The sequence below is a fragment of the Bufo bufo genome, chromosome 5, assembly GCF_905171765.1.
Source record: "Bufo bufo chromosome 5, aBufBuf1.1, whole genome shotgun sequence".
Lineage (NCBI taxonomy): Eukaryota > Metazoa > Chordata > Amphibia > Anura > Bufonidae > Bufo > Bufo bufo.
Genome location: NC_053393.1, coordinates 471,956,294 through 471,974,850, shown reverse-complemented (window position 1 = coordinate 471,974,850; position 18,557 = coordinate 471,956,294). Strand labels below are relative to the sequence as shown.

General features: G+C 41.9%; 1 protein-coding gene across 1 annotated transcript in view; it reads left to right on the top strand.

Annotated features, from left to right (window-relative positions):
• The window catches only part of XYLB (xylulokinase), a 298,115-nt gene that overhangs the window by 5,516 nt on the left and 274,042 nt on the right, over positions 1-18,557 (top strand). The window contains exon 2 of the mRNA XM_040434104.1: positions 10,436-10,518. Coding sequence (XP_040290038.1) covers positions 10,436-10,518 — 83 coding nt within the window. The remainder of the gene's footprint in view (positions 1-10,435; positions 10,519-18,557) is intronic.

Below are 18,557 nucleotides of genomic sequence, written 5' to 3'. Positions count from 1 at the left end.
GAAAAATTTTTTCTTCCCGACCCCAATCCGAATAACTCCCTGGATCAATGACTCTTCTCCAGAAATCTAATAACTATAAACTGTAATATTATTACCCTCCATAAATACATCCAGGCCCCTCTTGAACTCTTTTCGTGAATAGTGATGAGCGGCAGGGGCAATATTCGAATTCACGATATTTTGCGAATAATTGGCCGCTTATTCGTCATAAATTTGAGAATTCGCTATTATTTTCTTGATTGTGAAGCTCGGCAATGTAATATGCGCGTATTGTGTGCACAATACAGGCGTGGGTCACTTTTGCGAAATTTTTCAAGCTGCTAGAAGTTTCCTGAGACTGGAGAAAATGGTTGGCACAGCAGAACAATAGCTTTATATGCAGATAGAGTGCTCCAATATATTCGCTATTGCGCAAATCGGCAATTTAATGATGCGCATATATTGGTGCAATACGTGCAACTTCACATTTCATCAGGTCTGACTACATATTACTGCACTAAGTATTGTTGTGAACTTGTGACATCCCAGCGCTATGTCTGTAGCATGTACAGGTCCTTCTCCAAAAATTAGCATATTGTGATAAAGTTCATTATTTTCTGTAATGTACTGATAAACATTAGACTTTCATATATTTTAGATTCATTACACACAACTGAAGTAGTTCAAGCCTTTTCTTGTTTTAATATTGATGATTTTGCCATACAGCTCATGAAAACCCCAAATTCCTATCTCAAAAAATTAGCATATTTCATCCGACCAATAAAAGAAAAGTGTTTTTAATACAAAAAAAGTCAACCTTTAAATAATTAAGTTCAGTTATGCACTCAATACTTGGTCGGGAATCCTTTTGCAGAAATGACTGCTTCAATGCGGCGTGGCATGGAGGCAATCAGCCTGTGGCACTGCTGAGGTGTTATGGAGGCCCAGGATGCTTCGATAGCGGCCTTAAGCTCATCCAGAGTGTTGGGTCTTGCGTCTCTCAACTTTCTCTTCCCAATATCCCACAGATTCTCTATGGGGTTCAGGTCAGGAGAGTTGGCAGGCCAATTGAGCACAGTAATACCATGGTCAGTAAACCATTTGCCAGTGGTTTTGGCACTGTGAGCAGGTGCCAGGTCGTGCTGAAAAATGAAATCTTCATCTCCATAAAGCTTTTCAGCAGATGGAAGCATGAAGTGCACAAAAATCTCCTGATAGCTAGCTGCATTGACCCTGCCCTTGATAAAACACAGTGGACCAACACCAGCTGCTGACATGGCACCACAGACCATCACTGACTGTGGGTACTTGACACTGGACTTCAGGCATTTTGGCATTTCCCTCTCCCCAGTCTTCCTCCAGACTCTGGCACCTTGATTTCCGGATGACATGCAAAATGTGCTTTCATCTGAAAAAAGTACTTTGGACCACTGAGCAACAGTCCAGTGCTGCTTCTCTGTAGCCCAGGTCAGGCGCTTCTGCCGCTGTTTCTGGTTCAAAAGTGGCTTGACCTGGGGAATGCGGCACCTGTAGCCCATTTCCTGCACACGCCTGTACACGGTGGCTCTGGATGTTTCTACTCCAGACTCAGTCCACTGGTTCCGCAGGTCCCCCAAGGTCTGGAATCGGTCCTTCTCCACAATCTTCCTCAGGGTCCGGTCACCTCTTCTCGTTGTGCAGCGTTTTCTGCCACACTTTTTCCTTCCCACAGACTTCCCACTGAGGTGCCTTGATACAGCACTCTGGGAACAGCCTATTCGTTCAGAAATTTCTTTGTGTCTTACCCTTTTGCTTGAGGGTGTCAATGATGGCCTTCTGGACAGCAGTCAGGTCGGCAGTCTTACCCATGATTGCGGTTTTGAGTAATGAACCAGGCTGGGAGTTTTTAAAAGCCTCAGGAATCTTTTGCAGGTGTTTAGAGTTAATTAGTTGATTCAGATGATTAGGTTAATAGCTCGTTTAGAGAACCTTTTCATGATATGCTAATTTTTAGAGATGGGAATTTTGGGTTTTCATGAGCTGTATGCCAAAATCATCAATATTAAAACAAGAAAAGGCTTGAACTACTTCAGTTGTGTGTAATGAATCTAAAATATATGAAAGTCTAATGTTTATCAGTACATTACAGAAAATAATGAACTTTATCACAATATGCTAATTTTTTGAGAAGGACCTGTATGTATGGACAACAGAATCAGCTACACTATATCACTATCTAACCTACACTGACTATCTCCCACTAACTATCTGTATTGTATATATGAGCTAACTATCTAATGTAATGACACACCAAAGCACAAAGCACAGCAATAACACTGCTCTCTCTCTCAGAACTGCATAAAATGCAGAAAATGGCTGCTGGGAAGGTTCTTATATAGTGAGGGGTAGGCAACTGTCCTATTGGTTGCTAGGGATGTTGCTAAGCTCAGGCAAAGACATTGCAGCCTTCTCATTGGCCCACCAGCAAGAAGCAGGGAGGCATCATGTGTTCAGATGAAAAAAGAAAAACTAGAATATTCGCGAATACAAATATATAGCACTATATTCTAAATCTTCGCAAACTCTCGAAGAAGCGATATTCGTGATTAAAATTCACAATTTGAATATTCGCGCCCAACACGATTAGTGAACTCACCATCACCACCCCTGCAGGCAGAGAGCTCCATAGTCTCACTGCTCTTACCGTAAAGAATCCTCTTCTATGTTTGTGTACAAACCTTCTTTCCTCCAGACGCAGAGGATGTGCCCTCGTCACAGTCACAGTCCTGGGGATAAATAGATGATGGGATAGATCTCTGTACTGACCCCTGATATATTTATACATAGTAATTAGATCGCCCCTCAGTCGTCTTTTTTCTAAAGTGAATAACCCTAATGTTGATAATCTTTCAGGGTACTGTAGTTGCCCCATTCCAGTTATTACTTTAGTCGTCCTCCTCTGGACCCTCTCCAGCTCTGCTATGTCTGCCTTGTTTACAGGAGCCCAGAACTGTACACAGTACTCCAATGTGTGGTCTGACTAATGATTTGTAAAGTGGCAGGACTATGTTCTCATCACGGGCATCTATGGCCCTTTTGATGTGACCCATTATGTTATTGGCCTTGGCAGCAGCGGCCTGACACTGGTTTCTATAGCTTAGTTTGCTGTTCACTAAAATTCCTAGGTCCTTTTCCATGTTAGTTTTACCCAGTGTTTTACCGTTTAGTATGTACTGTGACATGTATTTTTACTTTCCATGTGCATAATCTTACATTACATCAGTGTTAAACCTCATCTGCCACTTCTCTCCCCAAGCCTCTAATCTATCCAGATCCATCTGTAGTAGTATACTGTCCTCTTCCGTGTTAATTACTTTAAACAGTTTAGTGTGTCATCTGCAATAAATGATATTTTACTGTGCAAGCCTTCTACAAGATCATTAATAAATATATTGAAAATAATAGGGGCTAATACTGACCCCTGTGGTACCCCACTAATGACTAGTGACCTAATCTGAGTGTGTACCATTAATAACCACCCTGTGTTTTCTATTACTTAGCCAGTTACTTACCCACATACAGACATTTTTCTCCAATCCAAGCATTCTCATTTTATATGATATTATGTGGTACAGTGTCAAATGCTTTAGAGAAGTCAAGATATAACATCCATTGATTCGCCGCGGTCAAGTCTAGAACTTACCTCCTCATAGAAACTGATTAATGGCTCTTTCACACTTGCGTTCTTGTCTTCCGGCATAGAGTTCCGTCGTCGGGGCTCTATGCCGGAAGAATCCTGATCAGGATTATCCTAATGCATTCTGAATGGAGAGAAATCCGTTCAGGAGGCATCAGGATGTCTTCAGTTCCGGAACGGAACGTTTTTTGGCCGGAGAAAATACCGCAGCATGCTGCGCTTTTTGCTCCGGCCAAAAATCCGGAACACTTGCCGCAAGGCCGGATCCGGAATTAATGCCCATTGAAAGGCATTGATCCGGATCCGGCCTTAAGCTAAACGTCGTTTCGGCGCATTGCTGGACCGAACATTTAGCTTTTTCTGAATGGTTACCATGGCTGCCGGGACGCTAAAGTCCTGGCAGCCATGGTAAAGTGTAGCGGGGAGCGGGGGAGCAGCATACTTACCGTCCGTGCGGCTCCCCGGGCGCTCCAGAGTGACGTCAGGGCGCCCCAAGCGCATGGATCATGTGATCGCATGGATCACGTCATCCATGCGCATGGGGCGCTCTGACGTCATTCTGGAGCGCCCCGGGAGCCGCACGGACTGTAAGTATACCGCTCCCCCGATCCCCGCTCCTACTATGGCAACCAGGACTTTAATAGCGTCCTGGGTGCCATAGTAACACTGAACGCATTTGGAAGACGGTTCCGTCTTCAAATGCTTTCAGTACACTTGCGTTTTTCCGGATCCGGAGTATAATTCCGGCAAGTGGAGTACACGCCGGATCCGGACAACGCAAGTGTGAAAGAGGCCTAAATTAGTTTGACATGACCGATCCCTCATGCAGCCATGCTGATGCTGCATTATTGGTTGATTTTCATTGAGTTACTCAAAGATAGCATCTCTTAGAAAACCTTAAAACAGTTTACCCACGACAGATGTTAGACTTACCGGCCTATAGTTTCCGGGCTCTGTTTTTGACCCCTTTGTTAATATTGGCACCACATTCGCACGGGTAGACGTGCACAGATGTGTTTTGATAAAAATATATTTGCTGAGAGTCTCAGATTTTATTATTAGAGTGAGGGCTTAGTCCACATATTATGTTCTCATCTATTGTTTTATTACATTATTTTCCATGACTTTATAAATGGCACCACATTAGCCCGAATCCTGTGAAATGGTCTCTGTCAATATAGAGTCAGAATATCAGAAATGAGGCTCTGTCTATGACATTACTTAATTCTCTTAAAATACGGGGGTGTATGCCATCTGGTTCCGTTGATTTGTCTATTTTAATCTTTTTATTTTCCTCAGTGATTACAGTGGAGAAAAAAATATTTAATAGCTTTGCTTTTTCTTCATTGCTCTCTACAACTCCTCCCTCATCAGTCTAACTGGTTGACACCTTTAGGTTTAAACTTTTTACCATTTATATAACTGAAGAACATTTTAGGGTTAGTTTTACTTTGGCAGTAAATCTCCAGCTTGGCCGCTTTTATCTGTCTCTCACATATTCAATTTTTTTTCCTTATGGTTTTTCTCACTACCTTCCTGTTTTATTGATTTAACCCCTCAAGGACTCAGCCCTATTTCACCTTAAGGACTTGACATTTTTTGCAAATCTGACCAGTGTCACTTTAAGTGCTGATAACTTTCAAACGCTTTGACTTATCCAGGCCATTCTGAGATAGTTTTTTTTGTCACATAGTGTACTTCATGACACTGGTAGAATGAAGTAAAAAAACAACATTTTTATTTCTAAAAAAATACCAAATTTACACAAAATTTGTAAAAAATTGCAAATTTCCAAGTTTCAATTTCTCTACTTCTATAATACATAGTAATACCTCCAAAAATAGTTATTACTTTACATTCCCCATATGTCTACTTCATGTTTGGATCATTTTGGGAATTATATTATATTTTTTGGGGATGTTACAAGGCTTAGAAGTTTAGAAGCAAATCTTGAAATTTTTCTGAAATTTTCAAAAACCCACTTTTTAGGGACCAGTTCAGGTCTGAAGTCAATTTGCAAGGCTTACATAATAGAAACTACCCAAAAATGACCCCATTCTATAAACTACACCCCTCAAGGTATTCAAAACTGATTTTACAAACTTTGTTAACCCTTTAGGTGTTGCACAAGATTTAATTGAAAATAGAGATACAATTTCAAAATTTCACTTTTTTGGCAGATTTTCCATTTTAATATTTTTTTTCCAGATACAAAGCAAGGGTTAACAGCCAAACAAAACTAATTATTTATGGCCCTGATTCTGTAGTTTACAGAAACACCCCATATGTGGTCGTATACTGCTGTACGGGCACACGGCAGGGCGCAGAAGGAAAGGAATGCCATACGGTTTTTGGAAGGCAGATTTTGCTGGACTGTTTTTTTTTACACCATGTCCCATTTGAAGCCCCCCTGATGCACCCCTAGAGTAGAAACTCAAAAAAAGTGACCCCATTTTAGAAACTACAGGATAGGGTGGCAGTTTTTTTGGTACTAGTTTAGGGTACATATGATTTTTGGTTGCTCTATATTACACTTTTTGTGAGGCAAGATAACAAGAAATAGCTTTTTTGGCACTGTTTTTTTTTTTTTTGTTATTTACAACATTCATCTGACAGGTTAGATCATGTGGTATTTTTTATAGAGCAGGTTGTCACGGACGCGGCAATACCTAATATGTATACTTTTTTTTATTTATGTAAATTTTACACAATGATTTCCATAGTCTAAGAGCCATAGTTTTTTCAGTTTTTGGGTGATTATCTTGGGTAGGGTATGATTTTTGCGGGATGAGATGACGGTTTGATTGGTACTATTTTGGCGTACATGCTAATTTTTTGATCACTTTTATTACCTTTTTTGGGAAGTAAGGTGGGCAAAATTTCTATTTTCTCATAGTTTTTATTTTTTTATTTTTATGGCGTTCACCGTGCGGGGAAAGTAACATGACCGTTTTATAGATCAGGTCGTTACGGACGCGGCGATACCTAATATGTGTGGTGTATTTTATTATTTTTATTTTTATTCAGCGATAAATGTTTTTTTTTTATCTTTACTTTTTTCACTTTTTTTTGGACCCAGACCCACTTGGTTCTTGAAGATCCAGTGGGTCTGATGTCTGTATAATACAGTACAGTACACTATATAGTGTATTGTACTGTATTTTACTTACACTTTGTCTGAACAGATCTATGTCTTTAGCACCATGGACAGCAGGATGCCTGAGAAGGCGTCCTGTTGCCATGGGAACCTTCCCCGTCTGCTCGGCCACAACTGAGCAGACTGGGAAGGGAAAGGAGGGGGTTCCCTCCCTCTGTGACCCCATCCTGTCTGGGGGCTGCCAATGGCCTCTCTTAGCTGATCAAATTTAGCTTTTTTAACTTCTTATTTTTGTGTCTCCCCCAAGAAACACTCTTTTGTGTGGAAGGTTATTATTTTATGGTCACTATTTCCCAGGTGTCCCCTGAGCTACCATGGCAGCATGGTAGCTCAGTGGTTAGCACTTGTGCCTTGCAGCGCTGGGGTCCTAGGTTCGAATCTGACCAAGGGCAACATCTGCATGGAGTTTGTATGTTCTCGCCGTGTTTGTGTGGGTTTCCTCTAGGTACTCCGGTTTCCTTAGATTGTGAGCCCCATTGGGGACAGTTGGATGCTTATGTCTGTAAAGCGCTGCTGCGCTATGTAAGTGCATTAAATAAATAAATAAAGAATTTACCCTTATTCTCTGATGTTAAAATTGGTTTTCCCAGATTTTACTGAGAGAGTAGTGGATGCATGGAATAGCCTTTCTGCAGAAGTGGTAGCTGTAAATACAGTGAAGGAGTTTAAGCATGCATTGGATAAGCATAAGGTCATCCTTCATATAAGATAGGGCCATGGGTATTCATAGTATTCAGTATATTGGGCAGACTAGATGTGCCAAATGGTTCTTATCTGCCGACACATTCATTCTATGACCTGCAGGTCAGGTCTATTGGTTAATACTAAGTCCAGTATGGCCGTCCCTCTAGTTGGGAACCTGAACCAGTTGGGAAAGGTTATTGTCTTTGGTTATTACAAAGAACCTGTTTCCTTTATCAGATATACAAGTTTCAGTTTCCCGGTCTATATCTGGGTAGTTGAAGTCCCACATAATAACCACCTCATTATGATTTGCCGCCTCGTCTATCTCGTTTAGTAGTAGATTTTCTGTGGACTCTGGTATATTAGGTGGTTTATAGTAAACTCCTATTAGTAATTTATTATTGTTTTTACCTCCATGTATCTCAAACCACAGTGACTCCACATGTTCATGTCCCTCACTTATATCTTCCCGGAGTGTGGGCTTTAGACAGGACTTTACATAAAGGCAGACCCCTCCCCCTTTCCGGTTTTGACGATCCTTTCTAAACAGACTGTAACCCTGTATCATCCAGCCATGTCTGTTATTCCCACTATGTCATAGTCCTCCTAACACATCACTAATTCCAGTTCACCAGTTTTATTAGTATACATACAATTAAGAGTTACATTTTTTTTTTTACTTTACACCTTTCCTTATGAACTATTGTAGTCCCTCTCTCCAATCCACCCCTAGTCCAATAACCCCTCCCCCGGTCTCTATCTCCATTGTCTTTTTCTTCTATAATATAATTACCTCCCCCCCAGTCCCTAGTTTAAATACTCCTCTAAGCTTTTAGCCATCTTCTCCCCCAAAACAGCTGCACCTTCCCCATTGAGGTACAGTATAACAACAATAATCCACTTAACATAACAATTGCAGATACCCCCAGGTCTGGGGTACCGTACATCCAGCTTCAACGAAGCGCAGGCCGCACAAAATGGCCAGCACTGTGATAGGTTACCCGTGTCCTAGACCTATGTGGACATTTTAAATTACAGTAAAGGGACCATGAATTTCTATATTTGGTGGGTGCCGCTGCTTTTTTCTTTTTGTATGATAGCAGCATAATCTGTCTGCACTTAATAACAAATACGCTGACTGAAGTGTTGTTTGCACCTATTTGTACTGTATGTGCTCCGCAATTGCATAACCATACCTGTGATTGCACCCCTTGACAAAACCCTGACAGGGTATGACTGATCTGACTGGGCATAAGCTGTAAAATCCACTAAGCCCTCATGCGTATGTATTTTGCGGTCCGCAAAAATCGGATCCGCAGAAAATACGGATGACGTCCGTGTGCATACCGTATTTTGTGGAATAGAACAGCTGGCCCCTAATAGAACAGTATTATCCTTGTCCATAATGCGGACAATAATAGGACATGTTCTATCTTTTTGCGGAACGGAAATACGGACATATGGAAACGGAATGCACACGTAGTACCTTCCGTTTTATTTTGCGGACCCACTGAAATGAATGGTTCCGCATATGGTCCTCAAAAAAAACGGAACTGACACGAAAAGAAAACATGTTCCTGTGCATGAGCCCTAAGGCCCAGTTCACACTTCAGTGATTTGGTCAGTTATTTCCATCAGCTACTGTGAGCCCAAACCAGTAGTGAAGCCTCCGCAGAGATAAGGTATAATAGAAAGATTGCCTCTTGCTTTGTTTTTTTGACCCGCACCTGGTTTTGGCTCACAATAACTGAAGTGTGAACTTCCTAATTATAAATTAGAACATATCCCCAAGCAAAACATTTAAAAAAAAAAAACTATGCAAAAAGGGGTAGGACTGTGTACCAACTATATACTGTATGGCAAATATACTTTGGCTCGATGCACCTTATTATTTCTTTGGAAATAATAGTGATGTGGTGCACTGGAGCAACAAAAGACCAAGCGAGGTGCTCTCAGTAGAGTAGGCTCACCCTGCAATAAAAACAGAAAACACTGGGCACTCAGATACTGAAACCATCAATAATTTATTATAAAACCAATAAATAATAGAGGGTGAAAAACAATTGATAAGTGAATATATTACTCTTGCTCCAATACGTAGTCCTTGAAGTGCAGTAAAATAAACGATCATACGAATATGGGCTAGTTTAGATACCCTCGTTCCAAAAAAAGGTGCTGTAGAATAATTGTGCTAATCGCTTCTCCACCGTAAAACACCAATACTAGCGGCGTCCCGCTATAGTGAAATATCAGCGGCGTTTCGCTGAAGCACAGTTCACCGCGTGGTTTCACAATATATCTTTTCTTGCCGGCATATATTTTGGAACATTCTTACCATGTATTGTAGTCTGTGCCCAAATGTCGCTCTGGACCCTGGTATCTCGCGAGCTGTTCCCGTCTGAACTCCCATGCCAGCGGCTTGTGTGCACGTGGACCTTAGTTTAGTTTGCGGTCTTTATTGCGGCTTCTCGCGCGGCAGACGGTACTTGGCACTTCAATACAAACTTTTTAGCTTCATCACAGTGAAAAAGTGGTCCTTTGGGGGATTTAACCACTTTTTCACTGTGATGAAGCTAAAAAGTTTGTATTGAAGTGCCAAGTACCGTCTGCCGCGCGAGAAAGACCGATGGTTAAATTATTGATGGTTTCAGTATCTGAGTGCCCAGTTTTTTCTGTTCTTATTATTTCTTTGTTGTGTTGTTTTGTTATCTTGTCATTACTTTAGGCGATGTGAAGGAATTTACTCACTGACTGCTCCAACTGATTTCAGTTTTTTACTTGTTGACAAACACTGCTTTGCAGTCAGTTTTTTTTTATGCTAAGTATTAAGAACAAGTTTTGGAAGAATTAGATGTAAATGACGTGTTTGCTAATAACTGGGCTATTAAGGATATGACATATGGGGCCATTAATACAGTGTTTGTGTTTTTATTCTACAGTTAAAGGTTATTGCTGTCAATGAACAACTGCTCGTTGTCTATGAGGACAATGTTCACTTTGATAAAGATCTTCCTGAATTTGGGTAAGCAAAGCTCCTTAATTACAGAAGGTTAGGAAAACAAAACTAAAGGGCTATTTTTGGATAAGTTCAGTAATTAAGATAAATGTCTTCATATTGCACAACCAAGGAAAGGTCAACATAGGATCAAGACAGAGATGACTAAAGTGAAACTGTAGGCAAATGTTCTTATTTAGGGCTCATGCCCACAAACGTAAGGGCCAGTGGCGTACTAAGGGGGGGGGGGGGGGGGGGGGCGGTCCGCCCTGTCCGCCCTGTCCGCCCTGGGTGCCGGCTCTCAGGGGGGTGCCAGAAGAAATTAGCGTTTCCATCAATACAGATGGAAGTGCTCATTGCTGGAGCGCTGGGAGCTGCGGTCCTGTCACTCAGCTCCCTGCGCTCCTCCCCTCCTTCAAGCTGGCGGCGCACAGATAGGTGAAGCAGGAATGCTCCACCATTCAACCTGCAGGCACAGATCGCGCTGCCCGCCTGTTTTTAAGTATTGGGGGTGCCAGAGAAAGGACCCGCCCCGGGTGCCAATCACCCTAGGCACGCCACTAGTAAGGGCTCCGTGTCCGTATTACGGATGGTGAATGGCGGCTCCGCAATATACGGGCTCTGACCAATTGATAGGCAATGTATGCTTTGCGCAGTTGAGGCACGGATCAGAAGTCCACGGAAGCACTACTTGCTACTACATGCTTGAGCATGGTTTGTTTGGAGGCATCTTTACACAGGGCAATTATTGGAAAGCTGCATTCATAGGAACATTTGATCGCAATAATTGTTCTGATCCGGTCCATGAAAAAGGATTTGAGACTTTATGATTAGGAAATTAGTCATACCTCCCAATGCAGAGTATCCCATCTCCCAAATCCAATAAGGCTGGCACTGATTCTCATCAGTAAAGGTGAGAGCTGTTTTCTGGTTTCGGATGAATTTTTTGAGAATACTTTCGAAGGTCGCACATCAGTGTTTATATAATGTAAATTCTGTAGATTGTTTTTTACTCTAGTTCCTTAACTTGATTATGGGGGGCTGTGTCTTGCCTGAGCTGTTGTTACCAGTATTTTGAGATATGCTTTAAAGCAGCCACCATGGGCAGTTTGCAGCGGCAGCCCAGGAAGAGTGAGCAGAAGATAGGAGTGGTAGTATGATGCTTTCAGGACGTCAGTCACCATGCAGCACTTCATCTATTTCATTTATTGTGTTTTTTCATATGCATTTTTCTTATGCATTGTCTTTTCCATTTCTTCATTTTCATCTGATTGCACATTTACCGTGACATATTCCAACACGTTTACTCATCATAGTGTACTTTATTTTATTACAATGATATGAAAATTGCAGCTGTGGTCATCCATGTTATCCATTTTCGCATGTAGCTTTTTCTACAGGCTTACATTTTATTTGAACGTTCAATATTTTGTATAGCCCTGTTCACATGATGCGGTTTCTCACACCCTGCGCTTGCGCTTTGCAGACAGACCCTTTTGCCTGTGCTGCTCTAGCCCAAGCGCAGGGATGTGGGAAGCGTTAATGTGGGGCCATTTTAATCTATGTTCTTTGAGAATGATGCTTCAGGTGTGAGTCTGTGAGCTGATTGATTTGTGACATCATGTTACCACCACCCACTAGATGGGGGAGGGTACATGGGTCTTTAAATTTCTCCAAGCTCCCAGACCACATTGTTACGACTAAGGAGAAGGTCTCCGAAACGCGTAAACAGCTTGTTTGTGATACTGTCCCGCATATGATGTGAATTAATAAAGAGGAAGATTTTATGGGAAGAAAAATAAGTGCCGGAATCGTCTTTTTCTATTTCACAGGAGTGGTAGTAGCTCTGACACATGGATCACAGTGGCAATCCTCACACCAATATCCCTCTAGGGCCTAGCAGCAACAATAGGGAACACCCTTTCTTCCCTCGGGGCACACCCTGATGTTGGGGTTCCTGCCTGTTGGTAGTTGGGGTGCCCATGGTGTTGTGTTTTTATGCAGGGTGCATGGCAGGAGTATTGATGCAGGTGCATTTGCAAAAGGCGTTGGAGTCGGTGACCAGGCCAGCTGGTGCAAATAAATAGGTCCTTATTAACTAAAGTTCAGAATAGGAGTAGTAGTATATCTAACAGTAGCAAGACACAGTTCCAATAGCAATTCACAGTGCAATCCTTTCCCAATAACAATGTATGAATGGGTAGTAGCAATGATGGTGGTTGTGGTACGCTTTCTCTCTGTCCTTCTAAAGCATGGGTGCACAACCTACGGCCCACAGAGCCATAATTGGCGGCCCCCGTCCTGCTGGGCAGAAACACAGCTGATTGTGCGATCAGCTGTGCTTCTGCCTGGAGCGCCCCACAGCTCCTGCTCCTGCATTGTAGCAGGAGCAGGACGGGTCCCTGGCTGTCAGTCAGCACAAGACCGGGGGAGAAGGCAGAAGCAGTGTATCAGCGCTTCTGCCTTCTCCTCACACAGGTGAGCGGTGGGCTGGGCAGTGTAGACAGGGACAGAGGACTGCAGAGCCTCACCAGCTCTGCCCTGTACAAAGCCCTCCTCAGCAGGCTGGTTTTCCCTGTAACTGGGGCTCCTTTGGATGCTCCAGTTACAGTGGAAATAGTGCAAAAAAAAGTCTGTGTCCCCAAAAGTCTTTTATGGACCTTTTGGGGACAAATTAAGTGGCAAGTATATATATATATATATATATATATATATATATATATATATATATATAATATATATATATATATATTAAAAGTAAAAAAAAAAATTTAAAACGCAATAAAAAAAGAATACAAATAAAAGGAAAAAAAAAGTCATTGTCCCCCAGAGGTCTTTTAAAGACCTCTTAGGGGACATACAGTGCTGCAAAAATATATACAGTACAGACCAAAAGTTTGGACACACCTTCTCATTCAAAGAGTTTTCTTAATATTCATGACTTTGAAGGCATCAAAACTATGAATTAACACATGTGGAATTATATACATAACAAACAAGTGTAAAACAACTGAAAATATGTCATATTCTAGGTTCTTCAAAGTAGCCACCTTTTGCTTTGATTACTGCTTTGCACACTCTTGGCATTCTCTTGATGAGTTTCAAGAGGTAGTCCCCTGAAATGGTCTTCCAACAGTCTTGAAGGAGTTCCCAGAGATGCTTAGCACTTGTTGGCCCTTTTGCCTTCACTCTGCGGTCCAGCTCACCCCAAACCATCTCGATTGGGTTCAGGTCCGGTGAATGTGGAGGCCAGGTCATCTGGCGCAGCACCCCATCACTCTCCTTCATGGTCAAATAGCCCTTACTTTCAACGTTTTCCCAATTTTTCGGCTGACTGACTGACCTTCTTTTCTTAAAGTAATGATGACCACTCGTTTTTCTTTACTTAGCTGCTTTTTTCTTGCCATAATACAAATTCTAACAGTCTATTCAGTAGGACTATCAGCTGTGTATCCACCTGACTTCTCCTCAACGCCACTGATGGTCCCAACCCCATTTATAAGGCAAGAAATCCCACTTATTAAACCTGACAGGGCACACCTGTGAAGTGAAAACCATTTCAGGGGACTACCTCTTCAAGCTCATCAAGAGAATGCCAAGAGTGTGCAAAGCAGTAATCAAAGCTAAAGGTGGCTACTTTGAAGAACCTAGAATATGACATATTTTCAGTTGTTTCACACTTGTTTGTTATGTATATAATTCCACATGTGTTAATTCATAGTTTTGATGCCTTCAGTGGGAATCTACAATTTTCATAGTCATGAAAATAAAGAAAACTCTTTGAATGAGAAGGTGTGTCCAAACTTTTGGTCTGTACTGTATATATAAAAAAAAGAAAAGAACATTTTAGCAAAAAGATGTAAAATAAATAAATAAAATACAAGTAAAAGAAAACTATAAAAAGGAAAAAGTGCAAAATAAAATTGCTCATTGTCATATTATGTGGCAAAAATATATTTTCAAAATAAATAATAAAGTGATGATAAAAAAAAATACAAAATAAAATACAAATAAAAGGAAAAAAAGGTCTTTTTGTAGCAGAAATAGGTTAAAAAAAATAAGTTAAAAAAAGAAAAAAATAGTAAAATACATAAAAAACGCCCACACCAACCAAAACCATTACAATTATCACCCCATTCATGTGAAACTATACATATTGCATAATAAAACAATCCAACACATATAGGGAACTAATTATAATAATTTGCAAATTTAAATAATGAGCTACAGTATAGTTTGTACAATTTTTATAAATTTTTTTGTCATTTTTATTCAGTTTCCCCCTAATAAAACTAAAAAAATGTAATAAAAAGCTGCAAAAGTTATTTTGGTCGTCCAAAAAATAAAAAAGTTACAAGTGTTTGAACCATGTGCGCTAAATCACAAAAAAGTGACTGGTCATTAAGGCCTTTTCAGGCCTGGTCATTAAAGGGTTAACCAATAAGTGCTTTCCCGGATAGTAAGGCCTCAGCCTCATACACACGACCGTGCCTTTTCTTTTGGTCCACAGGACACCAGCCATGTGTGCTCTGCATTTTGCGGAACGGAGTAACGGATGCGGACAGCACATGCGCTCATTTGTGAATAGGAGGTGGAAGGAAATGTCGACACTTAAAGGAGTTTCCTAGTTAAAATGATTTTTAACAAGTTCCTGCAGCCCAGTCCCTGAAACAGAAGATTCCTACTTTCCTGCTCCGTGCTGCTCTCGCTCTCTCCATCCTCCGGTCCCGGAGCACCTCTCCAGTAAATGACTGACTTTAGTGGCCACATCACCACTGAGGCCAGTCATTGGCTGGAGATGTACAAGTGACTATGCCCATATCCAACCGGATGTAAACAGCGCTGGAACCAGAAGATGGAGACAGCGGGAGCGGCAGAGTACGAATCTGTTTCAGGCCCACGCTGCAGGAACGTGTTAAAAATATTTTTTTACCAGGAAACCTCTAAGCCCCTGTTACACGGCACGATATTCAGGACAACTACGGGAACAAGTGTTCATAGGAACGCTCATTCCTGATATCTGGCCGGTATAATCGTGCCGCTGATCAGCCAATAAACAAGAAATCACTCATTTGTCGGCTGATTTGCATATTTTAATCTGGAATGTGCTACCGATAATCGATAGAGATGAATGAGGGAGGAATGACTGTGGTAGTGATCATTCCTCCTCATTCACATTGCATTAGCCTGTGTAATAGCAAACAAGCACTTTTTTTTTTTTTGCAGCCTCTTGAAATAGTGCGATGTGACAATGCGGCCCCCCGACCAAAAAAGGTTGTGCACCCCTGTTCTAAAGTCTCTCTGCACAACCTTAGGCATGCAATTGAGGGTTTTGATGCTGGGTTCACACCTGAGCGTATTCGATAAGTGCTTTTTACAGGCGTTTTTATCGGGCGTTTTTGAGGCGTATTTTGGGGCGTTTTTGTATTTTGGAAAGGCGCGTAGTACGAGCGTTTGTGTGATTAATCCAATGAAAAACTGCCACAATACGCCCCAAAGAAGCTCCTGTACTTCTTGGGGCGTAGGGTGTTTTACACCGCGTTCGTACGCGCTGTAAAACGCTCAGGTGAGAACCATGCCCATAGGGAAACATTGGTATTTGCCTGTTGAGCGTTTTACAGCGCGTAGGAACGCGCTGTAAAACGCTCAGGTGTGAACCCACCCTAAAGATATGGCTGGCCTGACCGTCTCAAAGTGTGGAAGGGTTTGCTGGAAATGTTCTCTCCCACAGCAGAAATATCTAGATCCGCCTTATACGAGCAGAGGACCTTGTTGACTGACTGTAATGTGCAGCCTGGGCTGGTGTACTGCACGTAAACAAAAGGGTGGTCATTGAGTTCTATGAGAGAGTTTTCTAGGCATGCTTTGTGACCTTTGCAGTGGTCAGGAGAGAGTAGATAAGTAGTGATGTTACTTATTGTGAATGGTGGATCCTGTATTATTTATAGAGAGGTGATAGCTGTCATTTAATCCTGCCTGTGATGATAAGCAGATAACTGCATAAAAGTGATCTGTACAGAAGTGGCGCTTATTATTAGGCTTCCTGGCCAGTGCAGAAATTGTAGGACTTTAGGATTTTTTAAAATATTGATAGTGACACGGACAATTAAACATAATCACCATTTAATAAATTTATAACCGAAAAAATGAAATTAAACAGTAGGTCATTTTATGATGACACATTCCCTTTAATGGGGTTATCCGAGTTAAATAAATTTATGCTAATAACTCTTATAGTATTATATTACACTATTTTGTAAATCACTTACACTAGCTATTTTGCTCTGTTTAGCAAGTTCACATTTGGGTCATGTGACCCCCGACGTCATCAACCCTGCTCAGGCACTGACGTCTCGTTTACAAGCTTCTCCCTGCTTGAGGGAGTGGCCCGACTCTGTAAACGAGACGTCAGAGCCTTTGGTGCCCGCCCCTCTTTCCCTCTCTCCACACTGCCTCGGCGATGGTAAGCGATCGCTCATGCGCAATACTTACCAGAGCCGAGGTGATAGATTTTCTCCAGCATCAGGGTATGTGTCTGGCTCCTTCCCTCACATGGGCCAGTTTACACGTTCCCCTCCCGCGTCTGGGGATCGTTAATACAGCCCTGGCCCCCTCAACAAGTCCCCAATACACTGTTAATAAGCCCCCTGGAAAAAAAATAAGGAAATAATTGTCCATCATGTAGATATAGCTATAGCTATATCTAAGCTATATCTGCATCCAAGATATTTCTTTATCTAAGCGGTAGCTTAGATACAGCTATATGTCCATCTTATAGATAGAGCCGTAGCTGTATCTTTTTCTTTTTTTTAAATCTGTTTATTAATTGTATGTATAAAATAATACAAACATGGTACACAAGACCAGCTGTATCTGAGCCATAGATGTATCTGCAATGTGACAGGAAGATCTTCTGCCTGTGGGAGCTAGGAGATGATCCTGTGACTGTTTTTTTATGCAAACTTAGGTTGTGCAGAGCAGGGGGAGGGGAAGGTCAGGTTGTTCACGCCCACAAATATTCATGAGGGAGAGCTCAGGCATTGTTGTTATACCCCCCCCCAGCATGTAAACACAGCAATAATGCAGGATCGCGTTTCGGAGGCGGCAGCTGCAGGCAGAGTCACGCATATATACGCGTCATCTCGCGAGACGCGATATTTCCTCGCGAGACGCAATATTTCCCGGAGCAGAGATTACATGATATCAGGATAGTGCAGTGAATAAATTAAGTAGTAGGCGGTGCTGGGCTCCGGATCGATGGGCGGTGCTGGGCTCCGGATCGATGGGCGGTGCTGGGCTCCAGGAGATCGTGGGACAACCTCTTGGGCTCCTGACAGAGGTGATTGACATATGATAAGATCGATTTTTATAAGAATATAAGGCACACAGAGCATAAACAGAGTTGTAAACACTGCATGAAGACTAATGGGCACATATAAATATCTACATATCGTTAATCCTGGTGACAGAATCCCTTTAAGAAATCAAGCTTAACCAATGTATATGTAAGTCCTGATGAATTTTATGAGGTTTTAATTTTTTTCCCATAACTCAGATAACCCCTTTAAAGGGAGTCTGTCACCTCCATATGGCCATATACAGTGCTTACATGGCTCTGTAGCACACCTCTACAGGATTGTAACGGTACCTTTGTTCTTTTCTTTAGACTTGCACCAGCAGGAAAAACGAAGTTTAATTCATATGTAAATGAGCACTCGCAAGTGCCCAGGGGCGGCGTTCAGTGTGTAGGTGCCCAGGCTGCTCTGCCTTCTTTTCACTTTACTCCTCCCCAGTCTCTGCCTTTGCCCGCCCTCCAAGTCCGGACCTATCGATGAGGCAAGAGACTTGGAGGGCGGGCAAAGGAAGAGGCTGGGGAGGAGTAAAGTGAAAAGACTTGCCAGTGCTCATTTACATATGAATTAAACTTCGTTTTTCCTACTGGTGCAAGTCTAAAGAAAAGAACAAAGGTACCGTTACAATCCTGTAGAGGTGTGCTACAGAACCATGTAAGCACTGTATATGGCCATATGGAGGTGACAGACTCCCTTTAAGTAATTCATTTTTAG